The sequence below is a fragment of the Bombus impatiens genome, unplaced genomic scaffold (assembly GCF_000188095.3).
Source record: "Bombus impatiens unplaced genomic scaffold, BIMP_2.2 scf_0517, whole genome shotgun sequence".
Taxonomy (NCBI): domain Eukaryota; kingdom Metazoa; phylum Arthropoda; class Insecta; order Hymenoptera; family Apidae; genus Bombus; species Bombus impatiens.
This window is the reverse complement of record NT_176936.1, coordinates 804,807-819,491: the sequence shown is the minus strand read 5'-3', so window position 1 is coordinate 819,491 and position 14,685 is coordinate 804,807. Positions and strand designations below refer to the sequence as shown.

Sequence of the window (14,685 nt, the reverse complement as noted above, 5' to 3'; positions counted from 1 at the left end):
ATTTATCCCTTCTTGCTGGAAATAAGGTCATCTCTTACTGACGTATGCGCGTAAAATTTATTTTAGTGAGAAAATTTTTCTCTGACTCTTCTTAACTGTTAATCTTATTTTCAACTTTTTAAACGCAGATTTAACCATTTTCAGTCGCAATAAGAATACATGGCTCGACATTTATCTTTTTCAGAATTAATCTTATCAATTCGATTCCAGTGTATCTTTTAATGTTTACTTGCTTTTTCAACAATCAATAATGTAATTCAACGATCAACAATATAAGAATCTCTTATGGAATTTGCAATACATACATAGTACGTATAAATACATACAAAAGTACCGTGGTATTACCGCAGGCCAGTTTTAACCTTAGTCTTTACCACTTTTAGGTCAAGTTTTCATCATCGCTATCTATCATTCATGAAATATAAGTTGGCGACGCGTCTAATAAACATATAACCGAGTTCCTCCCGATCAAGGTAACTGACATAATTTCCTCGAAGGAAGTTAGCTACTCATATTTCAAAGTTTGAATGTAGTTCGTTGTTGAAAAGTACATTCCTGCCTGACCTTAAGCGGCGTTTCTCTGACAGAGAGCATCATCCGAAATTCCTCAGAGGCGAAGAGTTAGTCGCAGCGTGGAAATGTTGCGAGGGCGTGTATCTCAAATTACAAGGGAAAGCAGATTTAGTTCAGCGAGCAACCGTGAATCCTCATTCGCTGAAGATGTAACGAAATTTGTTAGACACGCGAAACTTTCCGAGATACTCGATTCAAGTCTACAGATTTGTATCTCGAAATTTGCCTTTAGTTGTTATTTAATAATTGCCTTCTCTCTTTCATATTAATTTTCTTTATTCGCTCTGACCGACGAGTATCGCGAAACTTCATCGATGTGCCGTTGATAATAGATTTATAGAGGCAAAGAAGAAACGATCGAAAGAAAGAACAAGTCAAATACCCTAACGCAAGTAATTTGTCTCTCCAGTTGAAAACCATAATAAAGTGGACTGATAAAATATATCATACACAGTAACAAGCCAATTTTCTTGATAATTGTCATATGATATATGTATAGTGGTAATAGTGTATCACAAATTCTACGTAATCCCGATTTTGATTAATTTACTTTATACATCTTGTACGCTTTAAGTGGTAGAATAGTATAAACATACTTCATTTCGAACCTCGCAAGGGACTCGAATTTAAGAGGCAATTTATTCTGGATTATATCCCACGGATCCAGATAAAATATGTGTGTGTGTGCGCGCGCGCGTGTGTGTGCGTGTGTGTGTGTGTATCAGAGAGAGAGAAAGAGGAGTGTTGAATATGTCGATTGAAGGAACCCCCGAGGAACCTTTTTTAAAGCGGAATTCACCATCTTTTCTCTGCTTGAAGCTCGACTGATGTCGATTTCACGAAATAACCTTAATTAATTAAGGAGAGCTCTCGAAACATTATCAGCCGGGCAAATATACAGAAAAGAAACAAAGGGCCTGGGGGAAAGACATAATCGGGGCAGGGCTTCGTAATGATGATTCGTCGTTTGCTTTCTATTCAAGAATATCGGTTATCGGTATTGAAGGGCGATGGTTTTACACGAAACCATGCAAAACCCTTAAGAGCTCTCAGAAAATTGAGACAAAACCTGAAGGGAGCTTGCTAATCGAACATCTCGCGTTTCCTAAAGTTACTTTATAAATTTTCATTATATGCAAAATATATACGTAGCTTGAGGGTTCATGAAACATGTATAGGAATTTTTATGACGGGATTGCGAAGAAATTTCGATCCCAAACGGGTGCATAATTCTCTATCGGACATTCACGTACAAGTTTGACGAAGGTACATCCGGCTAAACGATAAAACGATAACAGAGGAAGCAGGTAGCCTCTAAAGAAATTCATGGCTCGGGTGAAACGGCTTGCCTTATCCGAAATATTCTCGAAACGATTGAAGAAGTGGTTCCTCCATAGAGAGGCGACCACCCCGATATGGAAAGATCGTGATTTGTTTCATCGTCCACCTTCTCGTAGTATCCTCTATATTTTTATCTTTCTCTCTATAATTTTACATGTTCTACGCCGTATAATATTTTCTTACATTTCCCGAAGACTGTGGACTGTTAATAACGAGTTTTAACGCTTTGCTATTTTCAATCAAGAAAAATATAGTACCACGACGATAACGACAAAAGATACAGGAAATCTAGCATTACGTACATTTACTTTTAGGATTAGTACGTCCCATGGGAGAAAAACGCTTGGATACACGTATATTTTAACGTGCACACGTATCTGTCGAACTGTGAAAAAAGAAAAGTGTGTCATCCATTAGGAGTTTTGAAAGCTCGAGCAACAAGATTCCATCAATCAAAAGTAGACTTCCGATAGCTTTCTCTGAACACGCCAAAGATAAAACGCTCGTATATATCCGGTAGAAAGGGAAACTGTAACGGAATGACGAAGGTCGACAACCTCGACAGCTCCGTAATATTTTCTTTTCTTCTTCCCTTTTCCTTTTTTTCTTCTTTTGTGACACGCGGTGGTTAGTATGAAATCTAGGGTGTAGCAACCAGCAATAGTTACGTTATCGTCGTTGCTCTCTTTTCATCTTTCGAAGGGAAGAGAGAAAAAATGCAATGCAAGATCAAAAAAGATAAAAGGATTTCGAAAGTTGAAAGAGGTGGAGAACATTCGGTTTTTTATTTCCTCTTTCTTTTTTTTTTCAAACGAAAACGATAACGTCAGGGAAAATCAGGCGATTTTTCTAGATCTCGGCACAGGATTCTTCTGTTTTCTTCTCTTTCAAGGAAATATTAAATTAAACAAGAAATATATCAATTGTACAGTGACAATGAATCGTTCATTGACATGGACCGGACTTCTCTACGAACAGAATTTTATAATCTCGAAATTTACCGTGACTTGTAAAAACAAACCTTTTTATTGTAGTGCGCGTGCATGCGCCGTGAAATTCAACGAATCTCCGGTTGGATGGTCTCGTGTGATTCGATGGGAGCAGATAAAAGTTGTTTCCAACCGCAATGTATTCCATAAACACGATTCTCGAGGTTTCGCTCTTTAAACGTCGTGTGATAAAGCTGAGATAAGACCGCAGATCGATAGATAAAACGAGCATATTAGTCGGAGGTAGAAACAATAGTTTTCTACCGAGATTGAATTGATCGCGTCGTAACACGAAAACGTATGTCGTAACACAAAATACTTACATTTCGTATTTATAGCGCAATTATTTCCCATAGGGCGTCAATTATATGCTATTAAAATGTTAAATTATTGCCTTTTAACTATCAAATAACGTCAGAATCAGAGTCACGAAACACAAATTGATTTATGTTTTATATATGCGTATGTGTTTCGCTAGCCTTTACGCGTATATACATGCATATGTTCATCGATAATAGCTATATAAATGTCATCGGTTTAATGTACCGTGTGTACGGTTGTAATAAAACGGAATTTGATTAGGATTTTCTAATAGACTTTGTGTTTATTCCTTGCTGCATGATCTTTCAATACGACCAAAATCGGATCGCGAGTTAATCGGTTTAGCGAACAGTTGATCAATGTAATCAGATTATCGATTCATGCTATTGTCTACGGCTGCGGCGATAACTCATTATAACTACGTTTATAATTCTGATATTACGTTTGAGAACACTGTTATCTAAGAAATTATGTAAGAATAGCACACAAGACAAATACGATGATTCCAGATCGATAGATTTGTCATTTATTTATTTTTATTTTCCAGTGAGATTTATTGTACCGGAGAACTACTGAAAACTGTGCAGCTATCTAATATCTACAGCGACAGCAAGACATTCGTCGATCTTCAACAGATAAACGACCCTGAAATAACTCTCGCCAAGTAAGTTCGACCAACGATTTTTTTAACGCAATTAAAACTTGTTGCTATCGAACAGAATTTCTTTTAATATCGTAAACGTTCCATCGAGTGTCTCGTATAATTATTATCAACTCAGCATAAATCAGTAATAACATTTCATTTTTCTGAATAAAAGAATACACACAAACGAGACAATTGCTCGATATTTTGTGATCTTAAATAGTAGAGTGAGCTTCATTTCACTTAACACTAGGTTTACGGGACCCGTCAATTTGACGGATTTCGAACTTCGAAATGAAATATCTCAAAAACCAATTTTAACCATTTTGCATCGTAAATTAATCATTTCATCTAAAGAATTTATACACAAAATTATTCTTTCCTAGGCTTTCTAATTTTCGAAATCTGTATCATATGTAGTATACCTATCTCTACGGACCCGTCAAATTGACGGGTAAACGAAAATACGCATTTTTCTCTAAAAAATCGATTTATTCAAATTAAGTCAGAAAGGACAATATTAGGCTTCACATTTAAATAAATTATTAATAAATAAAAAGTTTTTTTTTAAATTATCACTAAAAAAATAATAATAACATTAACAGTACAGGGTAATCATATGTATTGAGCACATTTTTTGCAAATATACTGAATGTTGTTTGTGCATTTTCCGCATATGATCTTTTTGCAATATATACAATAATTATTACTTCTATATTTTTTGCAATAACCCACTTGGCAACTTTTTCGCACTTCTGACTTTGAAGGTGACAGAAATGAAGCGTCTGATCTTTGGCAAATGTTTTTCTTGTTTTCTCCAGCTAAGTCCTCGGCTAAACAAAATATGAATTCCTTTTTGAATAATTTCGATCTGATGCACTCTCTATATAATATCCACCCGTTTATCGCTGCCAAATCCAAAATATTGAAAAAGACTTAAAGGGGCCATCGGAAACCCCCTGCTTTCACACTATATTTGCGTGCCATTTGGTCAACGACGTCCACACCAAACTTTGTTTTATTGTAAAAAGCAATGGTTTCTGGAACACGATTATAATTATCTTCTCTTCGTACACCTGTATGTTTGGTGCTTAGAAGGAGGACTTTTACTTTAGGTTTACTTTTATACACAGTAAGTGTGCAGTTTTCTGATTTATATAAATCTGAGGAAAACAAAGTCATCTTGTCCTTTTTTTCCTTCGTTGGTTTTGCCAGTTCTCTTTTATTCGACCGGATCGTCCCAACCAAAGTTGTTTTTTGTGCTAGCAATTTTTTAGCTAGCTTGTAAAGAAATTGTCTGTCGTTATATTTCTGCCTCGTTGTAAATATGGTTCGACTAATTTTAGTGTTACAAACTCGCTCAACGGTATTGAGCATCGAGTTTCATCTTTCCTCATATAAGGGAAATCACACAAAATATACTTTGTTTGGACGTCAACTGCTAACCAAAATTTAATGCCAAATTTATGGGGCTTATTCGGCATATATTGTGTAAATCTGCACCGGGCTTTCGTTGGAAATAATTGCTCATCTATCGAAATATTTTCATATGGCTTATAACAAACCTGGCTATTACTTATAAACCTGTTCCATAATTCGGAAAGTGCAAAATAGTTAAAATTAATGCTATGGTTCTTGAGATATTTCATTTCGAAGTTCGAAATCCGTCAAATTGGCGGGTCCCGCAAATCTAGTGTTAATGTTATTGTTATTTTTTTAGTGATAATTTAAAAAAAACTTTTTATTTATTAATAATTTATTTAAACGTGAAGCCTAATATTGTCTTTTTATTTATTAATAATTTATTATTTATTAATAATTTATTTAAACGTGAAGCCTAATATTGTTCCTTTCAGACTTAATTTGAATAAATCGATTTTTTAAAGAAAAATGTGTATTTTCGTTTACCCGTCAAATTGACGGGTGCTCGTAGAGATAGGTATATACGAAACACCCGTAAACTTAGTGTTAAGGTAAAATTCCAATGTTCCTTCTTTCTTTCCGCGTAACATGAATAAGCGGCACAAAGCCGTCTGCAATTTACGATCGCTCCGAAAACGAAATCACGGTGACCAGACGCGTTTTTAAATTGTTCCTACGTTAAATCACTCCGTTTACTGGGACTTTTATAGTATCCAGTTTACGATACTCGGCTACGTTCGCTTTCGTCCACTTCCATCGTAGCGGATTACTCCGTGAACTTATCCTATCGTCGAATGCAGCCCAATTCGATCTTGCGATAACCATATCTATTAAATAACCGCTACTGCAAGCGAATAAAAGTTTTACCCGATAAAATAACAAGTACTTGGGGAAACTATAAATTCCTGCGATTATGAGATAGCTGAAACGTGAAATTTTTAAGATCGTTAAAATTAATTGTTTCGATAAATCTATCAGCAGTCCCCAGTTTTCTAAATATTGTCCTCTTTAACAATTTTCCCTTTCTTAACTCTGCCGCGATTCTGGAATCTTCGATATTTCAATACCTCTGTTTTAATTCGAACCAAGGAAAGCATTTTTAACATTTTAAGAAAATTATTCACATACGATGGAAACAAGTAATCACGCGTATCAATGATTCTTTCAAATCTTTCTCAAGTTGAAAGATTTCTCAACAATGGAAGAATACGATTCGGTTGAAAACGACACAAAGCTTGTTGCGGCGATGAGTGCACGATCAATCAATCTTTCTTCTCCAGTCAACGATGAAACGTTCTCACGACATTGCGTTGCCACGAGAAAAAAGTTTGGAAATGCATAAAATTCTTACAATTCGCTACTTGTAGAATGTGGAAGAACGTATCGAGAACTATAGAACGTCTGCACCTTTTCGCAATTTTCTTGGTGATCAATTCGTTTTCCGTGGTCAACCCACCGGCATAAAGCGAACATCATTTTGGGCGAATGTCTCGTTCGAGAGATACGGTTGGCAATTTTCGCTGGCTCGAACGAAACGCGAAATTCTCTCTCGTTTTATGAGCATTGTAAAGCGAATTCGGGAAGAACGTAAAGCTCATCGTAAGGTTAGTGTTAACGATCAATGGAACTGATCGTTCCTGTATCAGGAGCAAGGCTAAATTATGAATATATTAGATGTAGATAAAAGTTTTATTTTATGTCTTATACGTTTCTGCGAACAGAAATATGTAAAATGGAAATTTATAACACCAGCATGGCACTTCAATTACGATCTCATCCATTGCAGGTCATTAATTATTAGACTGTGGATTTTTATGCAAATTCATACTTTTGAGAAACCCAGTTAAAAGATAGAACTTTGATAGAAAATTGGTTTACCTACTAAATATTATGGAAACCACTATACTTTGTATGTTTTTTATATTTTTTCATATTATGTGTATTCTGTGTAATTTTCCACATTCCAATTTCTCAAAAGTGCATAAAAAATCTGCAGTTTAATAATTCTGGAGTTAAGGAATGCTATTTTCTCTTAAAGCGATCTTTTAATAAAAATGAATATTTATCATCAGCATTATACTAGTGAATCTTTCTGATAGATTTTCTTTACATCTCATTATTATGATTGCCTAACTAGACGATCGTGTTTCTTTTCACTCCCTACAGCTTCTACGAGTTGATGAAAGAAACAAACAACAAACCGACTAAAAGCCAGCTGACTCAGTATGTTAATGAAAATTTCGTCGCATCGAACGAGCTAGTAAACTGGACACTGTCAGACTGGACGAATAATCCCTCGATCTTGCAACGCATCCAAGAACCCAAGTACTACGAGTGGGTGAAAGATCTGAACGAAATTTGGAAGAAATTGGCGAGGAAGGTGAATCCTGAAGTTGCCAGGCAGCCGGATAGGCATAGTCTGATTTACGTGCCCAATGGTTTAATAATTCCTGGTGGTCGTTTCAAAGGTAAAATAAATTTTCCAATTTCTAATACATCATACAGATTGCAGTAACTTTTATCGCTAAAGACCTGCTAAACATTAAATTATTTATTTGTCAAAAAGTTACTTCGTTTAGTAATTAACCGATCATCTCTTTTTATTTGCTTGTAAACCATTACATTTGCAACAGATATTTGAATTTTAGTTTTTAACTATGCCTATTTTGTAATTGTAATGAAGATAAAACTTGTCGTCCATTGTACTTTGTGCAACTCGATACCATAGGTTCAGCTGTATGTTTCACTCTATTGTATTTCATGTTTAACATATAATCCAATTGACCCGAACGATCAGCTGATATACGACCGCCAGCGAATATATTAATAATAAATCACGAACGGTATGCAAATTAAGTAGCGGTACAAAGTATGGTATTCCGAAGTGGTCAGTTTTGAAACAAATTACCAAAAATTTGAAATTTTCACCAATGCAAAAATATACTTGATTTAGCCCCTATAAATCGTAAGATTTTAAACGCGAATCTGTAAAAATGCCAGAAGTACTAAAATATACTTTGACAATGTTTTTTTATCCTGACAGAGTTTTACTATTGGGACAGTTACTGGGTGATTGAAGGGCTACTGTTATCCGACATGTATCAAACTGCCAGAGGAATGATAGACAATTTCTTATACATGGTGCAGAAATATGGGTTTATACCCAACGGTGGTAGAATTTATTACCTCATGAGGAGCCAACCACCCCTAATACATCTCATGGTACGTCATACCTTTCCATATTGACTTTAAACTCGTTTTCCTCTCTCAACCGTGTACATATGTACGTAGCATCCCAAATATGTAGAATCTATCAAATCGCAAACAGATTCGTTCTTTTCTTTTCTTTTTCTTTTCCTCTCTTTTTTTTTTTTTGTTTTGGCCCGTTAGCCATCGTTTTAACAATAACAAATATTTCTCATAATAATTTAAGAGAAAAAATCGTGCAAAATGTGATGTACGAATAAACGAACGATGCAATACACGTAGTTCGCTTAATTTTTGTGATTAATCGTAGCAACTTATGCATTTTGTATTTTGGAATTTCTGTAAAATTACGTAACAGGTAGCAGCCCCCTCGTTCTACTCGAAGATTTGTTTTCCCCCCGAAAATTCGCTATAACTACGAATCGACGAAAGGAATTATTTTTTTCACGAAAAATAAATCTGCTCGACCGCCAGGTCGAGTGGACGCCACTAAACGATAATGTTGTTTGGAATGTCAATTAGCGTCGGTTTTCTATCTCATCGAGACATATTCCATCGAATTTGAAGGTCATTTGACCGCGGCAGATAATAGCTTGTCCTTAGAAATTTCTACGAGCGACGCGAATGATACAGCATCTGAGGGTTATAGTCGTCGAATCCTGCATTCAGTTTGTCGCAGAGACTTCGCGGGAACAAGAATTTTAAAGTTGCCTGAAACTCGACTTCCTCGAGGCAACATCGGCTAAAAGTTTTCGTATTTCCTTTCCTATGGTGTGGCGAGACTAGCACTGGAAGATTTCCACACAATTGAGTTGGGGAAACTCAATAGTCGGAAAATGTCTGTAGTTTAAGACCGAGATCGATATAACCATAGTGGTCCTTTCATAGTGAAATTGTTGAATTTTCCTGTTTCTTTCTCTCCTTGGTGCAATGGAGTACCGTGAAAAAGATTAATATCTCGCGGTTGACGAATGTCGGCTCGCTGCTATTATTATCGGTTTTGTTGTAGGTATAACGTTGCAAGGATTGAAATGAAAGAGAAATTAAGTTTGTCGGACTTCTGTTATAGGGAATTCAATAAGCGAACTTGGAGTCGAGTAATCTTAGTCGAACAAAGGATTTTTTAATTTAAAATTCAATTTAATTATACAAGAATGGTGAAACATTTTTTACCGCTTACCTTGACAAATAAATTTGATATTACCAAAAACAGAGAAATAGAAGTTGTTTGCGCAGAAGCACGTGAACCGAATAACTTGAACAGGTCTTTGCATTTCTAGGAAATAAACGCGGCCTTTTATAAAAATGAGAAAAAGAGGAAAAGAAATATGGTTCGTGGCGAAGAGTCTAACTCGTGAAATTTAGAGTCACTCTCGGTGCACTCGTTTGAATAAACTCAGAAAACCCGCGAGAGCCACGAAAATCATGCTTGTGCAAACTCTTTTAGTTCACGCGGAGAAAATTATTTTCCTCAGCGTATGAAGATTTCAGAATCTGGTAAAAAGATTGCCGTGAATGTATACGGTTCTTCCAACCAACTCTTTGACAAGACGAAGAGCATTCCTCTTGGAATTGTACTTCGGATATTTCATTTTTTATTTTCAGAATCTTTTAAACTCGATCGAGATAAAGAGGTTGGTCTGAAATTTTTTAACGTGATCTCTGTTGGATGTTTCAATTAAAAATATCGAGTCGTTTTACCAGAAAACGCTAATCAAGTAAGATAAATTTGATAGACTTTAATTTTTATAATTTTAAATGTTAATGATTCTTTGTAAAATTCGAAAACGGAAAATCCAGAGATAAGATAGTTGACGAGTTAATGTATCAAAATAAAAAAGTTCAGGTAACAGTGCTTTTATGGCGGGAAGAAATGTTTAGTGGAACAAACCCGCTAGCCAAGACTATTGTAGTCTATGACGCGCGTTTCGAAACTTTGTTCCATAGTACCGCACTCGAAAAGTTCGATACGGCAGAATTTCTACTTCCAAATGTCAGCCCCTCCAATGTGTTTTCGGTAAGAATAGTCTGATTGCAGCTACGCCTGTTTATTCCAAAGATACCGAAGTTCTGAACAACAATCGCAAATATCGCGGAAGTTTGCTGGACATGGACATATACCAACGTTTATAAATTTCGATTTTGCTCGATTTGTACTGAAGGCGCCCGAGTAGCGCTCAAATTACTATAGTAACCAGTTCGAATACTTTGATCATTCGTAATTCGAACTCAAGAAATTTTAAATAACTCTAAAATATATATTAATTTATTACATATTTAGTTATGTATATATATATATAATATATATACATATTATATATATTTAAATATATATTTAATATATTTTTATATTTTATATTATTTCTTATATAAATATATTATAAATATATATTTTATATTTTTTAATATATATTTTAAAAACTTTTGAAATAATTAAATGACCTTATAAAGATTGACGTCTGCAAGTGTCAATTTTGTTATTGCATAGTAGGTTCTACAAATGAATTCTACACTACAATTACGTTCTGTAAAAGATATTGTACATATAATAATGTTTGATTTTGACTGATAGGTATCAAAATACTTGGACTTTACTGGGGACTACGATTATCTGCGCAAAGTTATACCGACCTTGGAAAGTGAGTTTGCTTTCTGGCAACAGAAAAGGATGATCGACGTAAAAAAAAACGGAAGAACGTACAAAATGGGGCACTATGCCGTCAACAGCACGAGACCTCGACCGGAAAGTTACAGGTTAATTTTTAATTTCATTTGAGATCGTTTTGGATATTTACATTTCGTATATAAGCATGCATGATTCCTAATCTTAGATAACGAAAACCACGACGTTGCCATAGATAAAAATACAGTTTATCTTCCATAAGATCTCGAATGTAAACTTTTCCATTAACGAAGTATTTAATTCGATAAACCGACGTGTTTTTTTTTTAATGTATGTCATCTTAAGTTTGATCTACTTTCTTCCAAAGATAACGACATGGCTTAGAATGGAGTGATCAATATGAAATAACATCCTACACGTCAATTTTATTGTTTCAATGTTAATGTATAGAAATGAATTAACTTTCGAAATGGATTTGCATAGTGGTAAACGAAATTACATTCAAAGCACGTACACTGGTATATAAGCTTCGAATTTGTTACGACAAATGCACACCCTGAAACTACAATGGAAATTATTCAAATGTTTCAGCTCCTTAGAACTGTTAATATGATGCGGCATAATCAAATGCAAATAACGGATTCACGAGTTATGGCCATATTCATGTTCCTCATACATGAATTTCGAATGCAGTTGCGTTCAAAGTTTGCCAAATTTCTGTTTGTATTTCGCTCACGTGGAAACGATGATCTTATACAACTTAGCATTAGGGAGAGACTACTCTGAAACTGCTATACCTTTGACCTGATTTACATTGATGTTTGGTTTACGTTGTCACGACATATCGCGAATGATTATGATACGCGACGCGTAGCTGTGTTTACAGTGAAAAAATGTTTGATGGAAATCGAGGACTAGCATTTTAAATTTTGATCGATTGCTGAAAAGATGGTTTTGTTTTCTCAGTAAAGTATTATTGGCGATTATTTATCAGTTCAAGGAAATTCGTGAATCCGCCAATCCTGTCACCTCGGTATCTCTCGATTCTTCGCACTGTCGGCATTGGAATTTTTTGATTTTTCGATCTGTCCTTCTGGGAATCCTTTGATTCCTCGTTCTTTAACCTCTTGATCCTCCGATCCCTCGATCCTTCGATTTGTCTATTTTTACTCATACATGCGTGTACTTGTTTTCTTTTTTTGATATCAGGGAAGACTACGAACAGGCGCAACTACTGCCCGAAAAGTCTCGGGATTTCTTCTACAACAATATAAAAGCAGGCGCCGAAAGTGGCTGGGACTTCTCCAACAGGTGGTGTATAGCGGACAACAATAACAGAACGCTCAGTTTACTGAATATCTCTACGCAGCACATTATACCTGTCGACCTTAATGCGATTCTGCAACAAAACGCCCGGCTCCTCGGCGAATTTCACAGTCTGCTTGGAAACAATGCGGTAAGCCGTGGAGCATTCATTGCGAAACCGAGCTTTGTTCAAATTCTCTCCATAAACTCGCCTGCCCGATGTTGTTCTAATATATTGGTAGAGTTCGAAGGGCTCCAGAGAAACTTATATGACAAGTGGATAAGCCACCTGCCATAATCTGATTATTTAGAAATTTTATCCCAATGTAAAGAATCTAGAGAAATTATCATCGTTAGAAATGTGATAATCTAAAGACAAATCTAAAGATACATCTAAATAACCTAAAGAAGAATATCTACAAAAATTAGCTCTAGAAATGTTCTATTTACTGGAGTGAGATTATCATAATTATCCAATAAAATAGGATTATATGCAATACACATACATAGAGGAGATTTCTTTACAAACTAACGTTGTTTGTTCATTATGTGCATAAGTAGTAGTTTGTTCTTGAAATATGTAATTAAAAATTCTAACGCCATGTCTAGTATATCACACCTCGTTAAACCCGAGAGTGAAATGAAGAATGAAAATGGTATGCTAATTAAAAAAAATATGTGAAAGGAACGTGGACAAAAATGTTAGTGGAAAACGTTAGATAAAACTGATTTCTATGCAAGCTTATGTAATATTAAATTTCTCGTGGTTGAGGTTGGTCGATATAATTAACATAATATTATAAGATCGTTATCTGAAACTAATTGAAGGGGAATGTGTTCGCACTCGGTTAAGTAAATTTAATCTTCTTTTGCTTCGCACTCTTTTTCTGATTGCAACCAATCTTTCTTGTAGAAACTGTATCCAATTTCTCGAAATACAATAAGCTTTATATAAATAAAAAACAATAAGCTTTCTAAAGGTTTCAGTCATCTTAGGTCTTGTTCAACATACAATTGTACATACATTCTTTTTCTAGATATAAAATGTACAATGCGATGTACATATAGTATGGTATTTTTTAAATCCGCTTCTTTTATGATACACACGATACAAAAAGACGAAAATAATATATAACGTAGAAGTCAATAAATATTTATATAAATTTTGTATTAGATTTATATTAATATATAAATTGTAATTTTCTAGAAATCCCAGTATTATCATAAAGTAGCGTCGCAACTCCAAATGGCTATCGACAATGTTCTATGGAACGAAGAAGAAGGAACATGGCTGGACTACGACATGAAGAACGCGAAACCTAGGCACGCGTTTTATCCGTCGAATCTTGCGCCACTTTACACTCGAAGTTACAATCGCTTACAACGCGAGCGCTACGCGTTATCCATTGTGAAATATCTCAAGACACAGAATATCGACACTTTCTTGGGTAAGTTTTCGCAATTAAAAAGTCGAAGTCAGTCGCATAGGCTTTTATAAACGTTGGGTACTTCAAAGTGGAAAGAAATTTAACGAGTTTCATTCGTGTTTCAACCTTTTCGATGAATAATGGCACGCATCTTCTGGTATCCTCCGCTTAAAAGCGGAAGGGGAAAGCGGCAAAGAGAAAAATACGAAGAATACTTTTGAGGGATTTCACGGTTAAAGGTTTAAAAGTTTAAAAGGGAAGCGATGAAAAGGAAAATACAAAGGATGCTTTTCGAGGATTCCGTGGTTAAAGGTTATTTCCTATACGAATGAAATCGAATGGAATTGCGATAAGAGATAAAGAGTTGCATGCTTTTGCGTCTTTGGTTACACAAAAAGGAAAACCTTTATCATTCGTAGAATGCGCGAACAGTATTGTTAAACGTCGGTTTAGTCGCACACTGCATGTCATGCATCGAATATAGTTCCCTAAATTCTTTCTCTTATTTACTGTGTATATTTAATTTTTGCGATTTCGTTCGAAACGGGAATATTTCATTTCTCCCTGCTCTACTACGATCATAATGAATTATTCGCTGCATGAAATGCACGTCGCTCTAAGCTCTGCAAATTATCATAATTAACAATTCAACCCGCGATTTCTGGTTAGTTACACATCACATTCATGCCGACACACCTTCCATTATCCAGCTTAACAGCTTCGGCTTTAAGCTTGAAAGTTCCCCGTTTCCAATTTCCAGTGGAAATACGCACGAAGGAACTTGAAAATTTTTGGCAAAAACCATTCGGCAAAATAGTAAAAAGCATGCCTTTG

The 14,685-nt window shown here is 35.3% G+C and overlaps 1 protein-coding gene across 1 annotated transcript in view; it reads left to right on the top strand.

Annotated features, from left to right (window-relative positions):
- The window catches only part of LOC100743509 (trehalase), a 33,567-nt gene that overhangs the window by 12,669 nt on the left and 6,213 nt on the right, over positions 1 to 14,685 (top strand). The window contains exons 2-7 of the mRNA XM_003491118.4: positions 3,772 to 3,888; positions 7,456 to 7,757; positions 8,333 to 8,511; positions 11,069 to 11,250; positions 12,329 to 12,575; positions 13,632 to 13,872. Coding sequence (XP_003491166.1) covers positions 3,772 to 3,888; positions 7,456 to 7,757; positions 8,333 to 8,511; positions 11,069 to 11,250; positions 12,329 to 12,575; positions 13,632 to 13,872 — 1,268 coding nt within the window. The remainder of the gene's footprint in view (positions 1 to 3,771; positions 3,889 to 7,455; positions 7,758 to 8,332; positions 8,512 to 11,068; positions 11,251 to 12,328; positions 12,576 to 13,631; positions 13,873 to 14,685) is intronic.